Source organism: Pithys albifrons, chromosome 7, assembly GCF_047495875.1.
Source record: "Pithys albifrons albifrons isolate INPA30051 chromosome 7, PitAlb_v1, whole genome shotgun sequence".
Classification (NCBI taxonomy): Eukaryota; Metazoa; Chordata; class Aves; order Passeriformes; family Thamnophilidae; genus Pithys; species Pithys albifrons.
Genome location: NC_092464.1, coordinates 43,548,967 through 43,571,441, shown reverse-complemented (window position 1 = coordinate 43,571,441; position 22,475 = coordinate 43,548,967). Strand labels below are relative to the sequence as shown.

General features: G+C 39.9%; 1 protein-coding gene across 2 annotated transcripts in view; it reads right to left on the bottom strand.

The window, feature by feature from the left end:
* Nucleotides 1-13,703, bottom strand: part of ATP2C1 (ATPase secretory pathway Ca2+ transporting 1) — a 61,937-nt gene extending 48,234 nt beyond the window's left edge. The window contains exon 1 of one of the 2 annotated variants that reach the window (XM_071561204.1): nt 13,451-13,703. In XM_071561204.1, the coding sequence (XP_071417305.1) occupies nt 13,451-13,558 (108 nt within the window). In that variant the 5' untranslated portion in view covers nt 13,559-13,703. Of the gene's footprint in view, nt 1-3,376; nt 3,452-13,450 lie in introns of those variants that run through there. The other variant, XM_071561209.1, reaches the window with a different exon arrangement.
* Between the last annotated feature and the right edge of the window lie 8,772 nt (nt 13,704-22,475).

The window sequence follows — 22,475 nt, the reverse complement described above, 5'->3', positions numbered from 1 at the left end:
AAAACTCACCAGTGCTTTTATCATCCTGTACAGAGTACTTGTATGATTGGAGTCAGGACAGGGGAGAGCTGATACTGAAGCTTCTCATTTACACGCTTTAAATGGCCCATCATTTGTAAAGCCTGTGTTGCATATCTCCTCCCCCACATCCTTTCCATCCATGATCTTCAGCTGATAACTGACAGAAGTAATCACCTCATCTCCAAATAGAATTCTCCAGAGGAAAAGCCATGGCAATTCCACCTGAAGTTTGAATGTTTTTATACATATGTGTGTGTGTATATATATATATAAAATCAGTTCAAGTTTAAAAGAAGAAAAATGATACCGTTTTCTTGGAGGAAATAAGTACTCATTTCATTTTATAATTCTGAGCATGTTAAGATGTAAGAAACATAGCTACATTTTCATATTACCTTAGCTCAGCCCTGTCTTGACACTGTGCAATTATGCTAATTAAGGAACTTTGGTTTATGGCAGTCAAATTATATTTCACTGTTTTTTAAAACATTTAAATTTAACCCTCTCACTCCATCCCTAAGCAGCATCCCTACCAGCAGTCTGCATTCAGAGAAGGGGTGCAGCACCACAGTAGTCCAAGCTGATATAAAAATCAGGCTTTGGTGACTGTCCTTATCCTGACACTCAGTTCTGCACCAGCCCTGACACTGTCAGCTCTGGTATTCCAGCTCAGGGGGACTGATCCAGCCGGGAAGAAAGCTGTCTCAAAAAAGGCATTATTGCTGAAGTCCTAGAACTAGTGCACTGTGGAGCAGTGGCAGAACTAAGGGAGGTTCAACCTTAAATCAGTTTGAATTGTTGGGCCTGTACACTCTCAGAGCATTCAAGAGAACCGGGTTTGATCTGTCCATAACTGCCATCTCAAACCTGCATTTCATCTACACTTTTCTTCTTGATACCTTCTGTCTCTCGCACATACTCCGTACTCGCTGGCCATTCTCTTCCTTCAGCTTCTCTATGTAGTTAAAAATATCAATTGCACAGTTTCTGGAGAGGTTTCCCCTCCCTTTCTCTAGGACATATAGAGCTCATCAGCTGTTTATTTTCCCCCCAGTGACTATTTTCAAAGCTGACAACTCCAGAGAAAGCTTCACTACTGAAGTGGAAGCTCTCACCAATACCTCTATCCTGTCTACTGTGGGCTTCACATTTCCAGAGACATTTTGTGAAGTAAAGATCTAGTTTCATGTTGCCTGTAATAGACAGCCAAGAAACATGGCCAAAGAGATTGTGCTCTATAATTGGAATATGCTGGGAAGCAAGTTACTATGGGAAGTCTTAGCTGAGGTGGGCAAAATGCCTTGTTAGGATGTCTGCTACAGGACAGAGATGCCACTCCTCTGCATTGCCAGCTCCAGCTCCAGTCATGTTGTGGCCTGACTGTAGCAGAAGCTGGGAAACGTTCCCTAGTAAGGGTTTATGCCTTGCTGAAGGATTACTTCAATTCATTAATTAGCAAAGGAGACACCCCATTTAGTTTTAAACTATTTCAGTTACATTATAGCAAGATGTCTGTGGTGGAGAATAAAGACTTTTCCACAATGAATCTATAAACAGTTAAAAAGAAAAACCCCAAAACTGCAATAGCAAAGTACTTTTGTTTTAATTGATTCAAGGATAATGTGCCAAGAATTTCAGGAATGCTGCATATATTACAGACAAGTAATCTTGCCAAGTCTCTCTTGGAAATTCTTTTTCAGGACTATTGGTGAGCGTAAATGAGTGTGAAGGTAATACTCAGTAAGGAGCTTGCAGTTAATAAACAGATGTTTACGTAGTTATCACATTTCAGCTTCTGGCAAGTATAAGATAATTTGTTTCATAACACACTTAAGCATAATATGTTGGGCTGTGAAATTTTGTTCAGACTCAGAGCCAAAAATTTTTATCAAGAGAAAGCATGTGGCAGCTTTTCAGGTTGGGAGAAATTCATTACAAACTTCTGTTTTACAGAAGAGCCAGAATTACTACAAAGTATATATAAATGGATGCCAAGTTTATAGTGAATTTTTTCTTCTGTTATGTCTTTTAAAAAGTGGTCTGAGGTCATATTTTTAAAGCTAGTAGAGGTTACTGATAAAAGCAGTTAATGTAGCATGCAGCTATGTGCTCTGGCAGAAAAGACCCCCTAACTCTAAGATGGGCCCAACTGGTGAATTGAAAGACTAAATCTGTATTCAGATGCATTCTTAGTCAAACTCCACAATAAGGCTGCAAGGGGAGGAGTAAAACCCCACACACAAGTTTTGTAACACTCAGAAACTTTGTAAAGTACACTTAGCAAAAATACCCAAATTTAAGTAGGTTGTTCTGACCTGGGTCCCTACCCAAACTACACGAGCTTGTGTTAGGACAAATTTGAGCTGGGAACAAGTGCTCAGCAGGGTTTCCAAACCTCTGCTAATGAATATCAAACTTCAGCACATGGGAATTGGAAAACAAACATCCCTTTCACAGAAGGCTCCTGTCTGCCTTGGAAATAGGTGCTAAAACATTTTCCAGCAACATGACCATCTTTAGCCTAACTCTTACATTAAATAATAGCTCACATATTCAAGTCCATGCATCACTAAAGGTTGGATACAGCCCCAGCTGAACATGACAGGGGTGGATATAGGAGGGACAAACCCTAGAGCTGTATCATATGAATTGGGAGGGTATAGTCTCCCAGCCTGTCGCAATGGGAAGGTTGAAAGAGCCCCGAGGTGCCCCTCTGTCTCCCAGTAATTCAGCAAATGTCAGCTGCATCCTGTGCATCTGCAAAAAGCCAACAAGTACCAGAGGAGGATTTAATTTAAAGAGAGTTGAAACTCATACCATAGTGCCTCCTCCCCACCATCTGGCTAGTGGGGACATTCAGTACAAATTCAGCATGCTAACTGCCTATTCAGAGGGAAGAAAAAAAGTTTCTCATTCAGTAAAAATATTAGGCAGTACCCATTCTGCCTTTGAGGGCCTCCAAGCTAATCCAGATCTATTGAGGAGTTCTGAGGATACAACTCTATTTATAGACTACAGAAACTGGTAGCAATAAAACCATGAAAATCTTGTTTCCTATTTGAAGTTCAGCTTAAAGTAAATTATAACCCTAGAGTTCCTATACACTATTGTGCTGGTTTAAAGGCAAACCAGCAGGGGAAATGAACTCACCACGAGAGAGATTATAAGTCAGACCTAAAATTTAATAATAATATTACAATAAAAACACTGACACAACAGGGAAATTGCTTTCAACTCACAAAAACCCAGCAGTATAACCCAGTGTCCTGGGGCACAAACCCAAGGGGGTTTGTTTGCCCTTGTGTTGAGACCCCCTGTGGCTCCCCCAAATCCAGAGCAAAAGGGAATGAAAAACCTGTTGGTGCAGGCGAGGGCTGTGGTCTGGTCGAGAGCGGGGATCTCCTCCTGTCAAGGTCCTGCTGCTGCTCTGGATCCGACAGGAAGTTACCAAAGTCTTCTTACCCACCACTTATGTACCCTCAGGGAGCACCCAGTCCCTCCCCCTGGGCGGGGACTCACACAATGGGTGATTAACTCTGGGAGCCAGGGGGTGTTGAGCTGTTGATGGCCCCTTAGCAGCTCCGCCCCCCCAGGCTGAGTGTGAAGGTGATAATGGCTCCCTGGGCAGCTGCTGCTAATGGCCCATTGTCCGTGAGGGGGTAGAATACACAGCTTTGATCACCCCCACACAGTGTCAACTGGTCCCTCCTGCTCAACTAGGACAACTATTTAAAGACTGACCAGAATATTTTGATATCTAATGAGAGGTGTGATTTCTATCCTCTGTCTTTCATATTTCATATAATACATTTAAGGTCAGAAGATTACATTATCTTAAGATGTATTAAATATGATCTCCTAAGAGTATCTTATCACATTAGATCAAATATATTGTGCATTTTATATTTTTATGATCCCTATCATATCTATGATTTACTTAATCATAAATCTGTTTATATCTATCATTAGTTTATCTGTCATTAGGTCATACCAAATAATACACTTATCTAGTCATATATCTATTACTTATGCTGAAATAAAAAGATATCAAGCTGTAAATGTGTCTTATTCATCACTTGTTCAACTATAGAACATTATTCATCCAAGTGAAAAAAAACCCAAACCAAAGCTATCACTGGAAGTCTCTGACATTATAGGAGCAATGTGGATTAACTAGAAGTTAGTTATGTGTTTGGGCATTGTGAACAAAAACCTTGACTTTGTTTCTCTTGAAGATGCAGAGCAGGACTCCTGGAGCATTTTCTTCAGTAGACACAGATTTCAGTAAGCTGGGTGCTTTCAAGAATTTGTCTTTCATGTCTCCCATAATTTTCACTCCAAATTGTTTTCTCTTTTTGAAAAGTTGATCTTTGGTTGTTTACAACCTTACATCTTCAACATGTATATACAGTCTGATGCTGTTTTTCACTTCCAAGGATAGATTACAAAGGATTTAGATTAAACTAACCTCAGTGTTTCAGTTTTTCCTGTTTATAAAGTCTGTTTTATCCTAAACCATAGCCTCACTGAAATATCTAAAGAGAGAGAACTAGGTTTGAATAAATTAAGCTTTGCAGCAATTAAGCTATTACATCCTACAGAGTCTAATCAAGATCCTGCTTCCAGGGTCAAAGCATAAAGAATGCAGAACTGTAGCAGAGAAACTGGTGAGGAAAAATGACATCCATTTTTAGACTTGCCAAAACCTCTAAAATAGCATTTTCTTTTGCAGTTTGTGACAAAAGGAAAACCATCCTTTCCCCCCACCCCAAGCCACTTAGAGAATTATATCTACACTGAAGAAAAGAACAAGTGACTTCATTTTTGCAGCCCTTTACGCAATGGCTTCTGATCTCAATGGGAACTTTTTAGTAAATATTTTCTAACGAGTTTCAGGCTTATTACATGTATACAAGAGCTCAGCTGGTTAAAACTTGGTTGTAATAATGCCAGGGTCATGGGTTCAATCCCCTGTGTGGGCCATTGACTTAGGAGTTGGATTCAATGATCCTTGTGGGTCCCTTCCAACTCAGAATAGTCTGTGAAGGTATATTTAACAAAGATCCACAAGCACTTCTCTGTTTTGGTGGGGTTTTTGTACACTTCTATGATTTTGAAGCAGCCTAGTCATTGGTGACAGGGATTCCATTCAACTTTTTAAAATAGTTGTAGCAGGATGTGCTGCCCTTCATGTGAGATCAGCCCTGCTCAAATGGTGCCTCTGAAGGGGCAACTACATGAAGTTTGTTCAGGTTTAGAAGTTTCTGACAGCAATGCCAGCACTTCTGAGTTCTAAGGTGGTTACAAATATTTTTATGCTGGCCCTCATTGAAAATACCACGTGTTACTATGAAAGGCAACCACTGTTACTAAGATTGATTTTGCCAATTCAGGCTCCCCTCTTTGTCCTAAGGGCTGAGTTTAGGCTGTAGTAGCCTGCAACAAACTTCCCATAGATGCAAAGTAAATACCATCAAAAGGCTTGACAGGACATGAATGCCAGAGAAAGGCTACAACCAAACCCTGATTCCTATAACACTCCTGTGTTCACTGCATTTGTAGTTCCTGGGCTTTAATACCACATTGTTTGATATTACATGCTGGTTCGTGGAATGATGCCATTGTAGCAAAGAAGTTTCTCTATGCTGAAAAAGGTTTCTAATCCTTTCAGTTGCAGAGGAAATCTGGAAAGCATGAACCTCAAAACTTAAATAGAAAGGCCAAATGAAATTTCTTTGAAAACAAGAATTTGAAAGGCTAAATAATTTTTGTAATTGTTGGGATTGACAGTCCTGGAATTTCTAACATTCAAAGGCATTTTCACCTAGCCTTTTTTAATGTCTCTTGAGCAGTTTCTGCTCTAATTATTTTTAAGATATGGTAAAAAATAGGGCTGCTATATTTCTGTCTAATTTCTTGGGGAGAAATGCAAATAAACACATGTGTTACAGAGTGCACATGAGCCCAGTATCTCTTAACTGTAGCACGTGTTCAGTACCTCTGATGGTGCAATAAGCTACTTTGACAGGGCACAGTTGAAGAAATTCAATTAAGAAAACAGGAATCAAGCATCTGTTTTGTTTGACTGTCTCAGAACATTAAATGCTACCTAAATTTTGGTAGGCTCCTTGTCTTACAGTAGAAATGCTAAAATGAAAGTTCCATAAATTAAATCTAATCCATTTGTATATGGAAGACTTATATGAAAAAGAAAAGAAACAGTGGGATATTACAGAGAATATTTTTTAGTTAAAAGTAACTTATTTCATCTGCACACAAATAAAGCTTCAGGAATGGAATATTTCTTAGTTTTCAAATCTTCTCTTGGCTTTCAGTCCTTGACATACTTGTGTTCACATACATTGTTCAACCAGTTACTCAAATAATGCTGTAAAAGTTGAGCTTCAGGATAAAGAGAGAATAAGGTTTCTACTGCACAGCCTGTTCTGTTAAGGTCTTTCATCTCACTAGCTTTGGGCAGTGGCAGCCACCCTGCCCCACTCCCCTCCCACCAATAGCTGTCAGCAGCAACCACTCAGTCTCGCCTCAGTGAAGGCCAGCGAAGAATAACTCAAGTCTTGCCTAAGTGCAGAATCAAAGAATAGTTTGGGTTGGAGGGAACCTCAAAGATCATGGGCAGGAACACCTTACACTAGACCAGGCTGCTCACAGCTCCCTCCAAACTGACCATATCCAACTGAAACGATCCCTGTGTCACAAAAAGTGCCTAAATGAAAAACAGTGTTTCATAAAATGTAATACAATCATATTTTAATTGTAATACAGTCCTATTTTAAAGGTCAATGATGTAAGAATCCTTCAGCAGATCTTCTCAGGCTCCAAAAATAAATAAGCATTGACCATTTTGATTAATATGTTTTAAGACTTTGAACAGTATAAACCATTAGTCAGGTCCTGCCACAGTTCATAAGCAGCTACATAGTCCTTCAGGATGCTAAGGGACAACAGCTCCTTCTTCCTTTTGTCAGAAAGGCAGAAGCTCAGTGCCTAGAGATTGGGATCCTTGTTCAGCACAGTGCTTACTTCAAGTGCTTTGCATTAGTTGCTGCTTTCATGTGACAACACCAATACCTGCTCTAGTTAGAATGTGTCTGTAAAGATGGACATGGCACCTCCTTGAAAGACTGTCTAGTCATGTCCCACACAAAGCACTGCGGTCTCAGCCTACGGTTGAAATGTAAGATGTTCATTCAACAAAGTAGCTTGTCTGAAGGTTTGATACCACTGATCATAACTCAAGTAGAAATTCTTATTAGGGGAAAACAAAGAAGAATCTACATATCCTTGCAAAACTTCACATAATCCTGACAGGAATTTCTATACAATTGTAGGAGAAAGTCTAGCATAAAGGCAGATCAGACCAAATGGGGATTTGTTCTAATGCAGTCTCTGAAGTATCGATCCAAATGACCTTAGAAGAAGCTAATTTGACAAAGAGGATACCTGGTCTACCCAACTGTATCAGAAGATTCAGAATTTTCCAAATGAATTTGTGAACTGCGAGGAACTGTTAGAATATAGTAATTATTTTGATACAATGGTCTTAAGCATAAAATATTAAACAACATAATATCCATCATCCTGAGAGAGTCACAAAGTATTTCAGATTCTGGACATTCACCAACCCAGGGATGCACAGCACACAGCACTCTGAGCTTTTTATGCTTCAGAACACAAAGCAGAGAAATTAGGGGAAATGTTTCATTAGAGAAATGAGTCAGGTCTCTGTTGAACCACAAAAATCACAGTGCCTTAGTCATTCAAAGCAAGCAGCATTTTCAAAGTGACATCTCAAATTTAACATACACATAGTTTTTATATACCAAAAAGTAAAAATACCACTATTAATAAACAAACTTAACTTGACGTGATAAAGATATTATAATGAATTTTTCATTAATAGCTATACAGATTTCTTCATTGTCCTGGTAGAGAAGTACAGTGTCATCTGTAACACCCACACATTTCACAGAGCACTTATCCTGGAAACGTGAGGCACCTACACCAAATGTATCTTTAGATACAGAAATTTTTAGAGAAGCAAAACAAAGCCAGGGTGCCCCGCTCTTCTTTTTGTTGTTTTGTTTTGGGTTTTTTTTAACCCCAATGGTAGCAGTTGAACTACCATAGCCATAAGACAGGCATTATTATTGCTACAACACCAGCAGTCACAGATCCCATCTCTCTTGTGTAGACTGAGAGACAGCATCACTTTCAGCTGGAGGTTACCTTGTGTGCCATGGGAGCTACTGCTGAGCTCAGAGCAGAGGCCAAATGCCAGCTGTTCAGCAATAGCTGAGAGATCTTTTACTGGATAAAGCAATGTCCTGTTCAGACCCTTTAGCTGCATCCTCAGTTTCTCACCTCCAAGCTAACTAGTCTTTCCCACTTGGAGGAATTAATTCCTGCAAAAGTCTTGGATTGTCACTTGAGGATATGGAATTTTTACTTTAAAATGCCTGTAGTCCTATAATGTCAGGACCTGTGTGTCAAGCATATGTCAGAATCAGTTACACTAATGTTGCTTGGCATACAGTGACTACATTTACAGACAAAGTTCAACAGTGCCATTTTGATTCATCTAAAGTAGATTTTAAAACTGTACGGAATTATTTCTTTATTCCAGGATGACTGTATATGTAACATAGAACTTCTGTCTGTAAACTGTGCACAGAGACTGTAACCTCTATTTCACCTGTATAAAGCCTTTTATAAGCACCTCTAACCACAATTTCAGAGTATGGGCTGACCATAGCTTAATTATTCCAATTGTTAAATATAGATTGAAGTGTGTACCTTATATCCTATTTGCATGCAGCCTGTGATGTTTTTTCTCCTTGATTAAAGACCCATCCTTTCTGAGCACGGTCTTCCTCACAGTGTTAATTCCTCAGTTACTCTGAGAAAAGACTTTGCCAGCTAAACTGGACAGAGTTGCTGCTTTTGAGGAAAACAAAAGATAAGGCAAGAGAACAATGCGCTGAACAAGCAAGCATCTGATAAGCTCTGTTAGGAGAACATCCTCACAAGAGGATGTGCACTCTGTTCCTGTAGTCCTTAGAAGGACCTACAGACGCTGCCCATCACAGTTAGGACAGTGATTTGAAGGAAAGACAGCTTAGTGCAACTCAGCATAGATGCTATTATCCCACTCTAATCAAATTAATTTAGAAAGCAGTGACCGAAATGAGAATAGTGAACTTGAGAAAGACAAAAATGTTTTAATGGCTCTTTCATGCCATTTAGGGGAATATCCTGACTGGTCTCCAGCGGTCTGGTGTCCTCTGCTTGACTGCCTTGTTAACTGAGGGAGCTGCCACAGGGAATCAACCACTACCAGATACAGCAGGCAAGGATTTTCTCAGATATGTTCTCCAGGGTAGGGGTTGGGATTTTTTCTTTTCAATACCTGAGAAGTGCCAACACTGACAGGAGGCTTTCCAGTGTATGAAGTACTCATGATTGTTCTCCCCTGCATGATCGTTTTGATGAAATGCTGCTCTTAAAGGCGGTTTTAATAGGATGCTTCCCCTCTTACCAACCAGCCTTATTTTCATTAAGTGTGTGGGTGTTTCACATCTCTGAGACTCTTCTATCCACGAGTTCTGCAGTTACTGGGGGAGAGGGACAGATACAGCTCACTTCCTCCAGAAAAGAGGCTAGAAAGGGTTCTGCCAAAGTAGCTGTATTAATTGCTAAAGACACAGATACTCTCAGTGCCAAACACAATGTACAAATCATTCTGTGCTGTCCCAGTTCTGGACTCCTGGAGCTCATTTGGTGGTTTCCCTAAAGGATCAAACCCCATCTGTTAATTCTTATGTACAGAACCTCATTGATGGTATCGCTCCTATGCATGAACTGTTAGCCAGAGAAATTATTTCAGCATTCACCTTGTGCCTGGTGTGTAACTCAGAAATAATTCTAAAGAAGTATTGGCAGGAAAGGCTTTATGAAATGTTTAAAATTTACTGCTAGGATTCAGAGGGAAAGCTGGTGGTTTCTCAGCACAAAACAATAGCTCCTCCATTTCCTTTCCCATTGGTTGCATGCCCTTTGGAAGCCGATTGTGAAGGAAAAAAGCATCCTGTAGTCTCTTTCAGAAAAAAATTTTATCTGGGTCCAACTGGAATTTTCAACAGGAAGTCTAAGTTTTACGGGCATGTTTTGGAAAGAGGTAAGATTACAACACTCTTGAAAAGTAATTTCCTCGAATGCTAATGAGGCACACTCTAACAACAAAGGCAAAAAACCGACTTCTTGCTTTGCCAAACGAATTGAAAAATTACTTCAAGGAAAGAAGATAACCCTGCCAGCAGACACACAATTAAATAAGCCACATACATGCTTTCTATTGTATTTTATCTAAGCAGAGAGGCCTCAAACACGTTGAAATAATAGACCTTTGATGTTTGACAAGAAAATAAGTGGCATGTTTCATTTCCTTATTCAGGCTGAATTAATATAAAATACTTTGTACCTTCCAAGAGCCTAATCATAATCATTTTAATGGAAAAATTCAATGTATAGAATTATGTAAGATTTACTCTTCAAAAATATATAATCCTTTAAGAAATAGCTATGGAGTCTAGATAAAAGCCTCATTTAACCAGAATTACCTCCTAAACTCAACTATGCTGTTAAAATGTCACTTATTCTCAAAGAAACTCTAACATGAAGCCACAAAACACATTTTCCTACCATTTCTATAAAGCCTATTATAAAGCTTTCTGATTCATGTGCTTTAAAACATTGAAGTTTGAGTTAAAAATAAAAATCTCAAAGATCACAAATAATTCCATTATTGAATCGTACCAATACTCCCTGAAGTCCATGCTCCTTGGCCAGATATGTTCAATAAGGAATGATTGCAGAAGGTGATCCGAGAAAGGAGACATTCAACACACTGCCAGTATTGAAACAGTCTCCCTAAACCCTTCTGTATACCTGAAGCAAGTAAGCTTAGCATTCTCAGTATAAGTCTGGATGTTCTTATCTATGTGCATGCCCTTCTCATAATCTGTTTATCTCTTGGACTTCATAAGAATCTGTGATAATTTCCAGAATCTACTTTTTCTGAACAATATGCATTTATTTCACAGCTTCAGTTTTTACTGAAATATTTGATGTCTAATGCTCTGACTGATGATCAGTTTCTAAGCAACTAATAAACAGGATTTTTTAGTTGTCTGGTTTCCAGATGAAAATGCAACTCATTAAAGTGAGCATGCAAAGCTAACCTCAGATTGAAGCCATTACACTTATTCTAATGTTGTACTCCATTTAAAATGTTTGATCAGAGAACAAGTCTCCTAGGATGCATAACTTTTCTGGAACATCAGAGTGAATGGCAGTTCTTCAAAAAGCCTCATTGCACAATATCGACATAAAGCCTCAGTGCACAATATCGACATAAAGAGAATGAATAGTAGCACCACATTTCGTTCACTTTATATTGATAAAGCTTTGTGTCTCGGGACTAACATGCTAATGACCTCATCAATGCCTGTTTTGATTAAATGGATTTCCTCCAGCAGTAGAAGCAGCAAAGCCAGAAGTATATTGCACTCAAGATATTCACATCTTTATGCAAACAGAATGATTAAATTTACCATCAAGTTACAGGTTCTTCTCTAAACCATTCAATTCCATCAATGAATGTTCAAGTTGTAACTGGTCTGTGCATGCTCTGAAGTTCAGCTATCAGGACAAACCTTGAATGACTCAAAAGTTATCAGCCAACTAGCACTGTGTGCATCCTTCACTCATCATTTCTTCCTCTGTGACTGGACAAGAATCACCACACACACCAGAGAAAAGCAATCAGAACAGAACATGACAACAGCACAGTTAGCATGAACCCATCAGCTCTCTGGAGCTTTAATTTAATGCCTGTTGGGATCTGTAAAGGGGTGAATATCGAGAAAACAACAACCAAAACCCTCAAAGAAAAAGCAGTTATCTACTCATAACATTTATTGAAAGACACGGAGTCAGTATTAAGCAAACAATCCCAAGGGCTTACCCTGCTAAAGAAAAGAATGTGATCCTCAGAAACAAAGAGCTTATTCTCAACACCATGCAGGGCAACCTCCTGAGCAGAACTGCACTTCCCACCCCTCCGTGTTTGTAGAGTCAAAGCAGCAAGTGTTCCTATGTGGTACCAGCCCTGCCAACATCTGACAAACCCAGGGAGAACGAGTACGATGTTTCTTTAAGCATGTAGTGCTTGAGCTGTTAGCCATTGTAAAAACATGAAGAGAAAGAAAGAACATAATGAACATTACTGTACCAAAACAGGAAAAGCAGATTTCCCTCCCACCCCCTGCCAGTTACGGCACTGCAACTTTTTTCCCCCTAAAATGTATCATGGCAAAGGAATGTGTCTTTCTTTGCCTGATGACCTCTCCTTTGGAGAAGTACGCTATTCAACATCATTTAGCACACAAAAAGAACAAGGAAGTTTAACTGTTTCAAAGGAAAGCAGCATTTCAGCTCTTGTTACAGACTTCTGAATGCTCATCACAGAGCTTAATATCGAGCATATACTGGGTGAAAAAGAACAGTAACTCATCGGAGACGGCTTCGTTCCGGACTCACCCCCTCTCCCCCCGCCCATGCCAAACAGCTTCCATTTCCTCTGGAAACAGCAACAGCTTCAGATTATAATTCAGTTCTCCTAAAGAGGTTCATTTTGCATTTAAGGCAAAAAATTACGACCTACCAAAACATTTAAGAAACTAGGTTACAACCCTACTGCCAAGTGTGCAGCCTTTTATTTACACAGATTTACACGACAAAGGGCCCAAATACTGACCAGACCCCACACCTGGCCCCACAGAAAGGAATATCCTTAGTAAAGATAAAACCCTAACAGAACAGCAGAGAACAGCACAGCATAAGGTTTATGCCTAAGAGAAGAGTTAAAAGAGGAAAGGCTGGTTTATTTTGCATACCTATTTAGGAATTAATTTTCTCAAATATACTACCTTTGGCATAACAAGCAGATTCAAGACTATGAAAAACTAAAAGGAAGTTTAACAATTTTTTCATCCAGGTAGTATGGAAATGAGTGATTCAAGATGAACTGGAATTACACCGAAAACAGCTCATGACAGCAATGAAATATGGGTGTTTGTGATCCTCAGCAGACAGGTAAATGACTACTTAAAGCCTCACAGTCTCAAACCCCTATTGCTTTAAGTGTCCAGTAGTTTCCTCAGAATCAAAAATTATTTGTTCTCAGAGCAAATTTTTTCAAATGCACAGTGCTCTCATAAAATCTTAAACAGAGCCATTACTCACAGATACTGACATTTAGAAAACAGTGCACCTAAACTTCTGATCCTCTCCCTTTAAGATATAGCCCACAGGGTTACAATTAAAGGGGTTTTACATTTGCTTTTACCTTTTCTTGAATCCTCTTGTCCTTCACTGTCGATACAAGTTTCCAAATTGCATGGATAGGAAGCTTTATAATATAGGAGAAGACAGACTTATGCAGCAGATTATCCATAATTTAGGCAATTTCTCTTACTGCTTCCCTGTCTGGAATTTGAAGTCTGAATACATGTTTCCTGCCTCTTCCCAAAGACTGACAGTCCTCGACTGTTGCACAATCCTTTTCTGCACAGCAACTGGTGAAAATCAAAACATCAAATGCAGAGCCTACAACAAATGACTAGTGTTGAAGTGCCACAAGGGCAGTGCGAGCTGGAAGAACTGAGGGGCAGTTCCACCAAATGCAAATCATTTCCCTGGCAGTGGCTCTAACAGCTCTACTTCTGGTAAGAGCATTCTGCTGCAAAAAATCAAATAACAGTAACTGGGTCCTGATTTTTTCTACCCCTCCTAATGCCTCTCAAAGCTTGTTCAGCTGCAGTAAGAGGTTAGAAAACTGCTGTTTCTAGCATAATTCCCCCCTCCTCCTCAAGCTGTATTTCACCGACTGCACTGTCTGATTTCACTTTTGTTTCGCACACAATCCTGTTATGTGGATTTCAGCCAGATTAATGCTTTCTTTCATTCTTCACTTTCTAAACTGGAACTGCAAGGCACCACTTCCAGGGCATAACAATGCAAGCTCAGATAAAGCTTAGCTTGCAACTGGAGCTTTGCCTTCTTCAATCTTACCTGGAAACTCAATTCCTTTCAAGTCATCACATTTGTCTTCATGAGCTCTTCTCTACTTTGCACCTCCGATTAGCAGACAAGTAGTATGTATTTGTCTGGCTTTTGCAGTGGATGGGAAAGCAGCAAAGCACATTTCAATCCATTATCATCCTAAATTCTTGAGTTTCAGAGTTACAGAAGTTTGGGTTGGTGTCTCCCCCTCTCTTTTGTTGTTGTCGATCTTCTAAGCAGAAAAGTACCAGAGCTGGGTTCTTATTACAGTGAAGGAATTCAGTCCTCACTAAAACTCCACAGCCATTGGAGATTAACTTGAAGTCTTTTAATTCATTAATAAGGTGTTTCCACATATAGTAAATTATTTTGAGGTCACTTCCAACCCAGGCCATTCTGTGATTCTATGATTTAGATCTTGGCTAATACTACAGAATTTGTCCTGAAGCTATTGAATACAGCTGCTAAAGACTAACCAGCCAGAGCAATCTCATGTGCCTCCTGCACATCAACACTTGTGAGAGGCAAAAGAAATAATTTCTTTACTTTGTCAGCACAGTTTGTGGAAAGTAATCCACATGGTAGGGAAAGAATACTGCTTTGCAGGACTCTTCTCCCACTCATCCTTTCTAGGTCTCACAGCTACGAAAAAAATCTTTCAATGGATTCAGGAAAGGATCCAAGACAGATCTGCATGTTTGTTTTCAGCACTAGCTCATCCCACACTACTCGCACATATCCTTCCCTTCAGGTTTGGAGGCTCGACACAGGCAACCATTCTGACATTTCACGCTTGGAAACGTGCCTTCAACAAATCCTTTTTGTGTTCCTAAACGACTGTTTGGCTGCTTATACTTCAGCCCATCTGTTTGGATGGCAGCAGGCCTGCTTACAAGGTGATCTTCCTGTTTCACTTCCCATCGAGGGATGCCAGCCAATTCTGGGCTCTCAGCACAATGCCTCTCCTGCCCTCACTCTGGTTCAAAGCCCTGCTGACTCAGAGATGCTGCTCCTGTGCTTTATAAAATTTGTTGGCACTTGTGTGTCTCCAACCACCTGAGCAGCAGAGGAAGAAAACTGGAGCGTCAGCACTGGAAACTGCCAAGTACACTTGTTGCTGTGAAGCCAGGGGAGTGCTATGAAGATCAATGACACATCAGAGCATGAGAATTTTAATTGCTGTGCAAAGCCAGGATCACCATAAGCAGAAGGACAAGAACAGTAAAACCAATGACACAAGCCACAGGCACAGAAGAGTCAAGCAGGGGAAAACACTGAGCTCCACTTTGCTGCAATGATTCCTTTAAAATGAACAAATACTGGGAAATGTTTATTTTGTAAACCTCAGAATTTTACCTAAAATCACAGTGTTGTGGCTTATGCCATTCACTGCAAAATCCCACCAGGCTGAAGATGCTCCTTTGCAGAGTTCTGCAGTGCATGACCAAGCTCTTCCAGAGACATGGACCACTTGTCCCTAGGCTTGTTTGAGGCTGGCCTAACATGGGTGCTCCAGCAGGCACTCGTACACCCACCTCTTCTGTGCCGCATATGGGTACTGAGTGAGCCAGGGGGAGATATCTGCAGTGATCCAGATGGCTGGAGCCTCAGAAGTGTAGGAGGACCATCATCTGTTTGCTGCATAGGCCTTGACCTGTATCAGAAGGCCTGTATCTACATTTTCGTGATTGGCTCCTAAAATTCTCTGTTGAAACAGAGGTAAAGATTTCTTAACTAGGAAAAACTTGCACTATCAGTGGCACACTTCATGAACGTTCTCCCTCCCTCCACCCCCACATAAGAAAAGCACTAACAAGCCAAGGAAAGCAAAGACAAGCTTTCAACATACCATGTCAGCTGCCAGAATGTTTTAGTTTAAGGGGTTTAGTGAAAAGCACTCCTTTCTTTGGTGTAAAATAATGTGACAAAATTCCCAAACATGCATTCTGACACCTGAAAGAACAGTCTCTTCTTGTTGTGTCCTGTGTTTTTGTTAAAGAAACTTCTCATGCCATGATATACATGAAAGAAAATGAAAGAAATTTAAACATCTTGGCTTCACCTAGGAATGAACCAAATTTATACTAACATAATGATCCATTATGTGCTCAGAAAACAGCAAACAACAGAGACTAAAATCCTCAGCTCTGACATGGCAAGTATCCAGTAAAAACAAGAATAGCACTAACCTATTTGTTCAACCAATGCTTGTGGTATCAGTCAAGGTGAATTGAGCATGTTCCACACAGCACTTTGACAACCCTCTGCCCTGTATTATAAACATCTTTAATAACAGTAATGGAATACATCACCAGCAGCCAAAATCCACAAACAGCATCCAGACCCTGCTGTAAAAGAGGTAAATAATTCTCTTTTCATCGAGTGAAAAAAATAGAGGTACATACACATCTACATAGGTATATGTATACAGCTCTATAGATTCATGGGCCACATATGCCCCCACCCTGAACACACATCTAATAAGGAGCTAATCAACAAACAGACTTTGTCCTGCTACTCACTACAAGCTGCTGTCAGCAGGACAGGAGCAACGTGTAATTCTTGTGCATTGTGAGCTGTTCAGTCTTCTCCAGAGACCTTTGTCTTCTAAAACCTTTCACTGCAAAGTTCCTTGAGCCAGGACTTCTTTATCCCAAGGAAGCCATGGCATTTGGGTCCTTGAAGCATCTCCTAGAGGTATGCAGTGAGTGTTGTGATTTGGGTTTGTGTACTGTCAGAATGAGAATTTGCTTCTTCCCCCGTCTGCCCATGCCTTATTGCTTTGATAAATAAAAATAACTCCAGCAGAGCTGTTAGTCTAAGATTTTCAACTAATCAAATTTGCTGTTCTTGTGAGCAGAATTTATTAGTTCAATTCTAGTTGAAACTTGATCCAGTTCCTTTTTTCTTTGTTTTATTTTGAATGATACAAACTCTACCTTCAATATGCATCACTGATTCAAATTTTCTAAGATTTTAATGATTTGATCTTACTTCCATGTCCAGATCTAAGCTCTCTAGTGCAATAAAGACATGGGTATACTGGACCACGTGCAGAAAACAGCCCCAAAGACAATTAAGGGCCTGGAATATCTGTTATGGCAGGAGGAACTGACTGCTAGGATTGTTCAGTCTGAGACAGAGAAGGCTCAGAGGGACCTTCTTAATGTGTAGATATCTGAGGGGCTGAAATGCAGAAGGAGGAACCAGAATTCTCAGCAGTGCCCTGTGACAGGACAGGAGGAGATGAGCAGAAAGCAAAGTACAGAAAGTTCCATTCAATATTTATTTATTATAGCATGTTACAGTGATGAAACACTGAAACCTGGTGCTAAAAAGGAGTCTTTAGCTTTGGAGATATTCAAAGCCTTGCAGTCAGTCCTGAGCAGTCTGCTCTTTCTGACTTTGCTTTGAGCATGGGTATTGTACTAGATGATTTCCAAGGAGTCCCTTCCAACCTCAGCTGTTCTACAAGGCCGTGAAATTACAAGCTATTACTATAAAAAAACCCTAAGGTTTTGCAAATAGTATTATTGATTCTGTGTAAAAATAAGTGCACTTTAGAGAAAGAAGATATGGTTAAAGAAATATCACCAGTAAATTGATTCCCAAATGTGTTGATTCATCGTTGGTGCAGTACCAAAATATAGTATTTAATTTTACCACAAGAAAATTTACCTGAGTTTCCATAGATGTTTCTTGAACATAATAAAGTCATCTACACAAGAATAAAATAACTAAATATACCACAAGTTTTGTTGCAAATACCTTACTTGGAACTGTTGGACCAGATAACTGGTCCATAAACCCTTGAGATATTTTTTCCAACCTCTCCCACACATGGATGAAGTAGTTTGCTCCCCCCTTTTCTTCCTAGAGACCTCTTATTTCCCAAGAACACAAAGGCATGAGAAGCAACTGCCTGCAATGGTACCTCTGCTTTGCCAGGGCTTCAGTTTAGAAGTCACTTTCAGAAAAAGGTGACCCCAGCTGTAAAATAAGGCTGAAAAAGCAGCGTCCGTTTCTCAGAATTTCTTTCCTTGGGCACATTACTCATGTTCACCAGCTTTTCCCAGCCCCCAGTCAGAAGATAATGTTTACTCAGTATTTTAGCTGGAAGGAACAGGTCGATAAGATGGTAGAGAGAGGCTGAGACTTCCACGCTTATGTCCTGCTACATTTTCCACAGCCAAAGCAGCTTCCTTCCATTGCATTGTGCCAAGTAAAGGATCACATCAGTCAGCAAAAATGGATCATATGAAGGGTGTCTGATCACGTGGCCAAGAGGGGGGCTGTCACAGGAGCACACTGTGCTCATGTGCCTCTTAGAGGCTGTATACACATCTACCAGCTCAGCATCACTCTCAGAAACTTTATTCCCTTACCACCCAGCCCTGAGGTCACAGCTAAAGAGTTTATTTCACATGGATAACAGATTGAAGCTTTACATCTGTACTGCCACACTAGAAACACAGAATAGCTATTCTTATGACCACTATCCTACAAATGACCTCCCTTTTACTCTGTACAGTCAGGGAAACAATTTGTCTTTTTAAAGCTCCATGGTATTGGGATTTGGGTCCCATTTGTTACCCACTCTCCTAAGTTCTCTGTGTTAATGAGCTCTAATCAGCAGCCTTCCATTTTATAAAGTGTCACCCTCTAGTGCATTGTTTAAATTTATCTAAATTAAAATCTCACCCTTTTGAAAATTTGCCTCTTGCTCTAATCATTCTCGATCAATCATTCTGTACCCTCAGCCTGGCCTCTACAAATTTGATCAATGCGTGCTTCATTTTATCTTCCAGATTGTTTAATAGAAACCTTAATTAGTGCTTTCATTAATTAATACCAGGCCCAGTACTGATTTGGAGATATCCCATCTGATAGCTCCCTCACCACTGGTGTTTCATTGTTAATTATCCTCACATCGTAGCCCAGGCAATTCTGTATTCACATTACAGGATTAGGAAGGAGAGAAAGGCTTTTTTGCTACCAAATTCTTCCCACACATAGCAACAAGAAGCCATGATAGATTTAGACAACAAAAGTCTACTGTGTTTTATTTATCTGCTAAACACATGATACACTGCAGTCTATTAACTTTGCCTGGAAAAAAAAGTTCAACTAATTATTCACATATGACATGAGGGAGCATGAAAATATTTTCTTCACTGTACTGATGGACTGTGGGTTAATTTTAGGGTGCTTGATGGAGCAGTAGGGCTAGAAAGGCCAGGCTGAAATTCACTGCTTGTGAACCTGGCAGGCAGCTCAGCTTGTTCTCACCTCTAACTCATCCCAGGTGCAACTCATTACACCCCATGGTCTCATCTGTCCAGCACGATTCATCTTCCTATAGAGTTGCTGTGCAGCAACTCTCCTCAAGTTTGCCTTCCAACACAGGAAATGAGGCAGCCTGTCCAAGAGCCCACTAAGTTCCCAGCCAGCAGAAAATGCTGGAAGGATGGAAGAAGTATTGCAATGAAGGGGACCTTTACTCACTAGTTTTTCTTTTTTCCTGACACAAATCTTCCAGCTCGGAAGAGGACTCATCTGAATGCTTTCCATCTCTTACTCAGAAGAGCCCTAAGCAAAATTACTTTCTTGGGAGGTTTGACAGGTGGAGAACACTTAAAGTGCAGTCCAGGTCCTAAAGAGGCACACTTAATTAAGGCATAATCAGAGGCACACTGTGTCGGATTATTGAGAACACCCTCTCTCATCCAAGAACAAGCTTTACAGAAATTGCATACTGGACATCAAGGACTACATCTGCAGATGTACTTAGGGGATACAAGACACATTCTTACCAGGAGCCCCATAAGAGACTGTAGAAATATTTTTTTTTCCAAAAATGTTAGCAGAAGAGCTATAATAAAAGCCAGAAGTGCTGCTTACTTCTGAGATACCGTCTTCTCCTTCACACCTAAACAGAAGAAAATCTTTCTCAACCTGAGTCTGACTCCAGCAATTCACCTTTAACCACTTAGCATTAGCTTTCCAAATATTTCTCTCATAAGACTAGGAAAAGATAACTGGAAATTCCACAGGCATTCGGCCAGATTGCGTATACAACTTTCTTCTTGAAATTAAGGGGACTCTTCACTAAAATGAATGTAGCACCTTTTAGCAATTCAAACTTGTTGCACAATTTACTCTGCTGTATTTTCTTATGACCTTTTCTTTCTAAATGTAGCTACCATTCTGAAGATTATTCAACAGCTGAGAACCAAAAGTAACTAACCTTTTCCCCCATCTTCTCATGGTCTGTAATTCTTTTCCTTTTCCGAGGCCCTTTCAAATGTTCCCCTGGGAACATTTCCCTCAATGTGACTACTGCACACCACAGAAGGGAGGAAAGGGATTGTAATACTGGCTTTATAAAAGCTCATCCTGGGTCCCCTTCCTCTCACTTAAAGAGACCTAGCCTAGTCTGTAATTTAAGGAGAGTAGTGCTGGGTGATTCTGGATTTTTCCTTTTTGGCTTGATGAATATCTCAGACTTGAGGCAGGTGAGGTAAGTAAGCAAGGAGAGGAGATAGTGTGACTGTATGAAATGTGTCTTATCTTACAGTGGAGAACGTGAATCCTGCCAATGGCAAGGTATTATAAAGGATCTGGTTGAAAACTTATATGTCATTTGAAAGCTGCTGGAGAGTAAGGACCAGGTGCAGAGCACCTGAAACTCCAGGTGCAATTAATAGTTCAGCTGCTTAGCATCTACTGAAAAAACTCCATATCTTACTTTGGAAGAGATTCTGTTTTTAAAAGATCTCTCTCTCAGGGCAGTTCATTTATCTGGTGATCAGATTAAAATAAGAATGTGTTGGAAACCTACATGCAACTAAAAGTAAGAATCAGCATGATAGTTTAGAATAAAGGTTTGCCCAACAGGCTCTGAATTTCATGTTGTAAATTGGCAAACATCTGACTTGAAGAATGGCATTTGAAAGTAAAAAGACATTCAGAAAATGGATTCTGAAAAATTATGTCTGATTTAGACTTCATCTGTTTATATATCAAAGGATACTCTTCCTGGTAGCTGCATGTCAATCTGTTCTTTCTGCCTTGTACACACTCCAAAAATTATTTTAGGATTGAATTATCTGTCAGTTTTGGACAGCCTGGATCCCTAGTGCTGAGCATATACAGCCACTTTAAACACTTCAAGCAGGAGCTATTGCTCACATTATGCACAGATGATCAAAATGATCAGAGAATGACAAGAGACAGTATTATTTTCCATTGTAGAAACTACGGATGTGTCTAACCGAGAGCACCCTTAGCCAGGTGTGCCATCATCTCACAAAACACACCTGCAGCCATGCAAAGACATCAGGCAGACAATGGTCATGAATAGTCCTACAGAAGCTTTTATATGAAGAAGGACTGAAAAAATGCAAACTGTTTGGAGCCAGCAGGAGTCAGACAGAGAGGGAAAGAAGAGACAGGATGGAAGAACAAGGTACAGCAAAGAAGGGCTGAGCTCTTATTTGCTTTTATCCTGCACAGGGGAAGGACCAAACCATAGCATATCTGAAACACAGGAAGGAACTCTTTTTTAAAATAGATTTTCTTTTGAATAAAATAGGAAGTGATTAAAATATGGATTTTTTTTTCCTGCAGGTCATCTCAGAGATCAAATGTTACTCAGATTTAAAAGAAGCTTGGACAAGCAAGTATATAATGGGAATATTCATTAGAAAGGGTACAGGCTGGGATATCAAACTGTATGCTTCAGGGCATAGGTCCCTCATCAACTTTTGGGAATTAGAAACCAGACTTTTAGAAGCAGTTATCCTGGCAGGCAGGGAAAGGATTGTTAATGCATTTATAATGCCTTTGGCCTAAAACACAAGGGCAGGATATAGACGCAAAAAGGAAATAGAATTAGCAAAAATACAAATGAATCCACATGTAATGACTTACAAAGAAAATACCCCAACTTGCTCTTCAAAAAAAGGAAAGGGATGAAACATAAATTAATCAGCCAGAGAAAAACTGAGTGAGGTTCTGAGGGCAGGCCCAGCGGAAATCTGAACAGACAGGAAAAGTGCTCCAAATTTTTGAGCACAGTTATAAAGGGGGTCAAACAAAAGTGTGACATATTGAAGAGATGAACAAATGGATTTTTTATTAAAATAAAAATTAAAGTGAACCAAACTACAGAGCAGATTCAATACTAAAAGTTTAAAAGCTTTGTTAGTATAGTTGATGCTTTACCAAGAGAAGCAATTTGTCAAAATTATTTCCTGTATGTACTTTCTCCTCTTCAGCCTGGTTCAATTACAGCAGAGGGGGAAGGT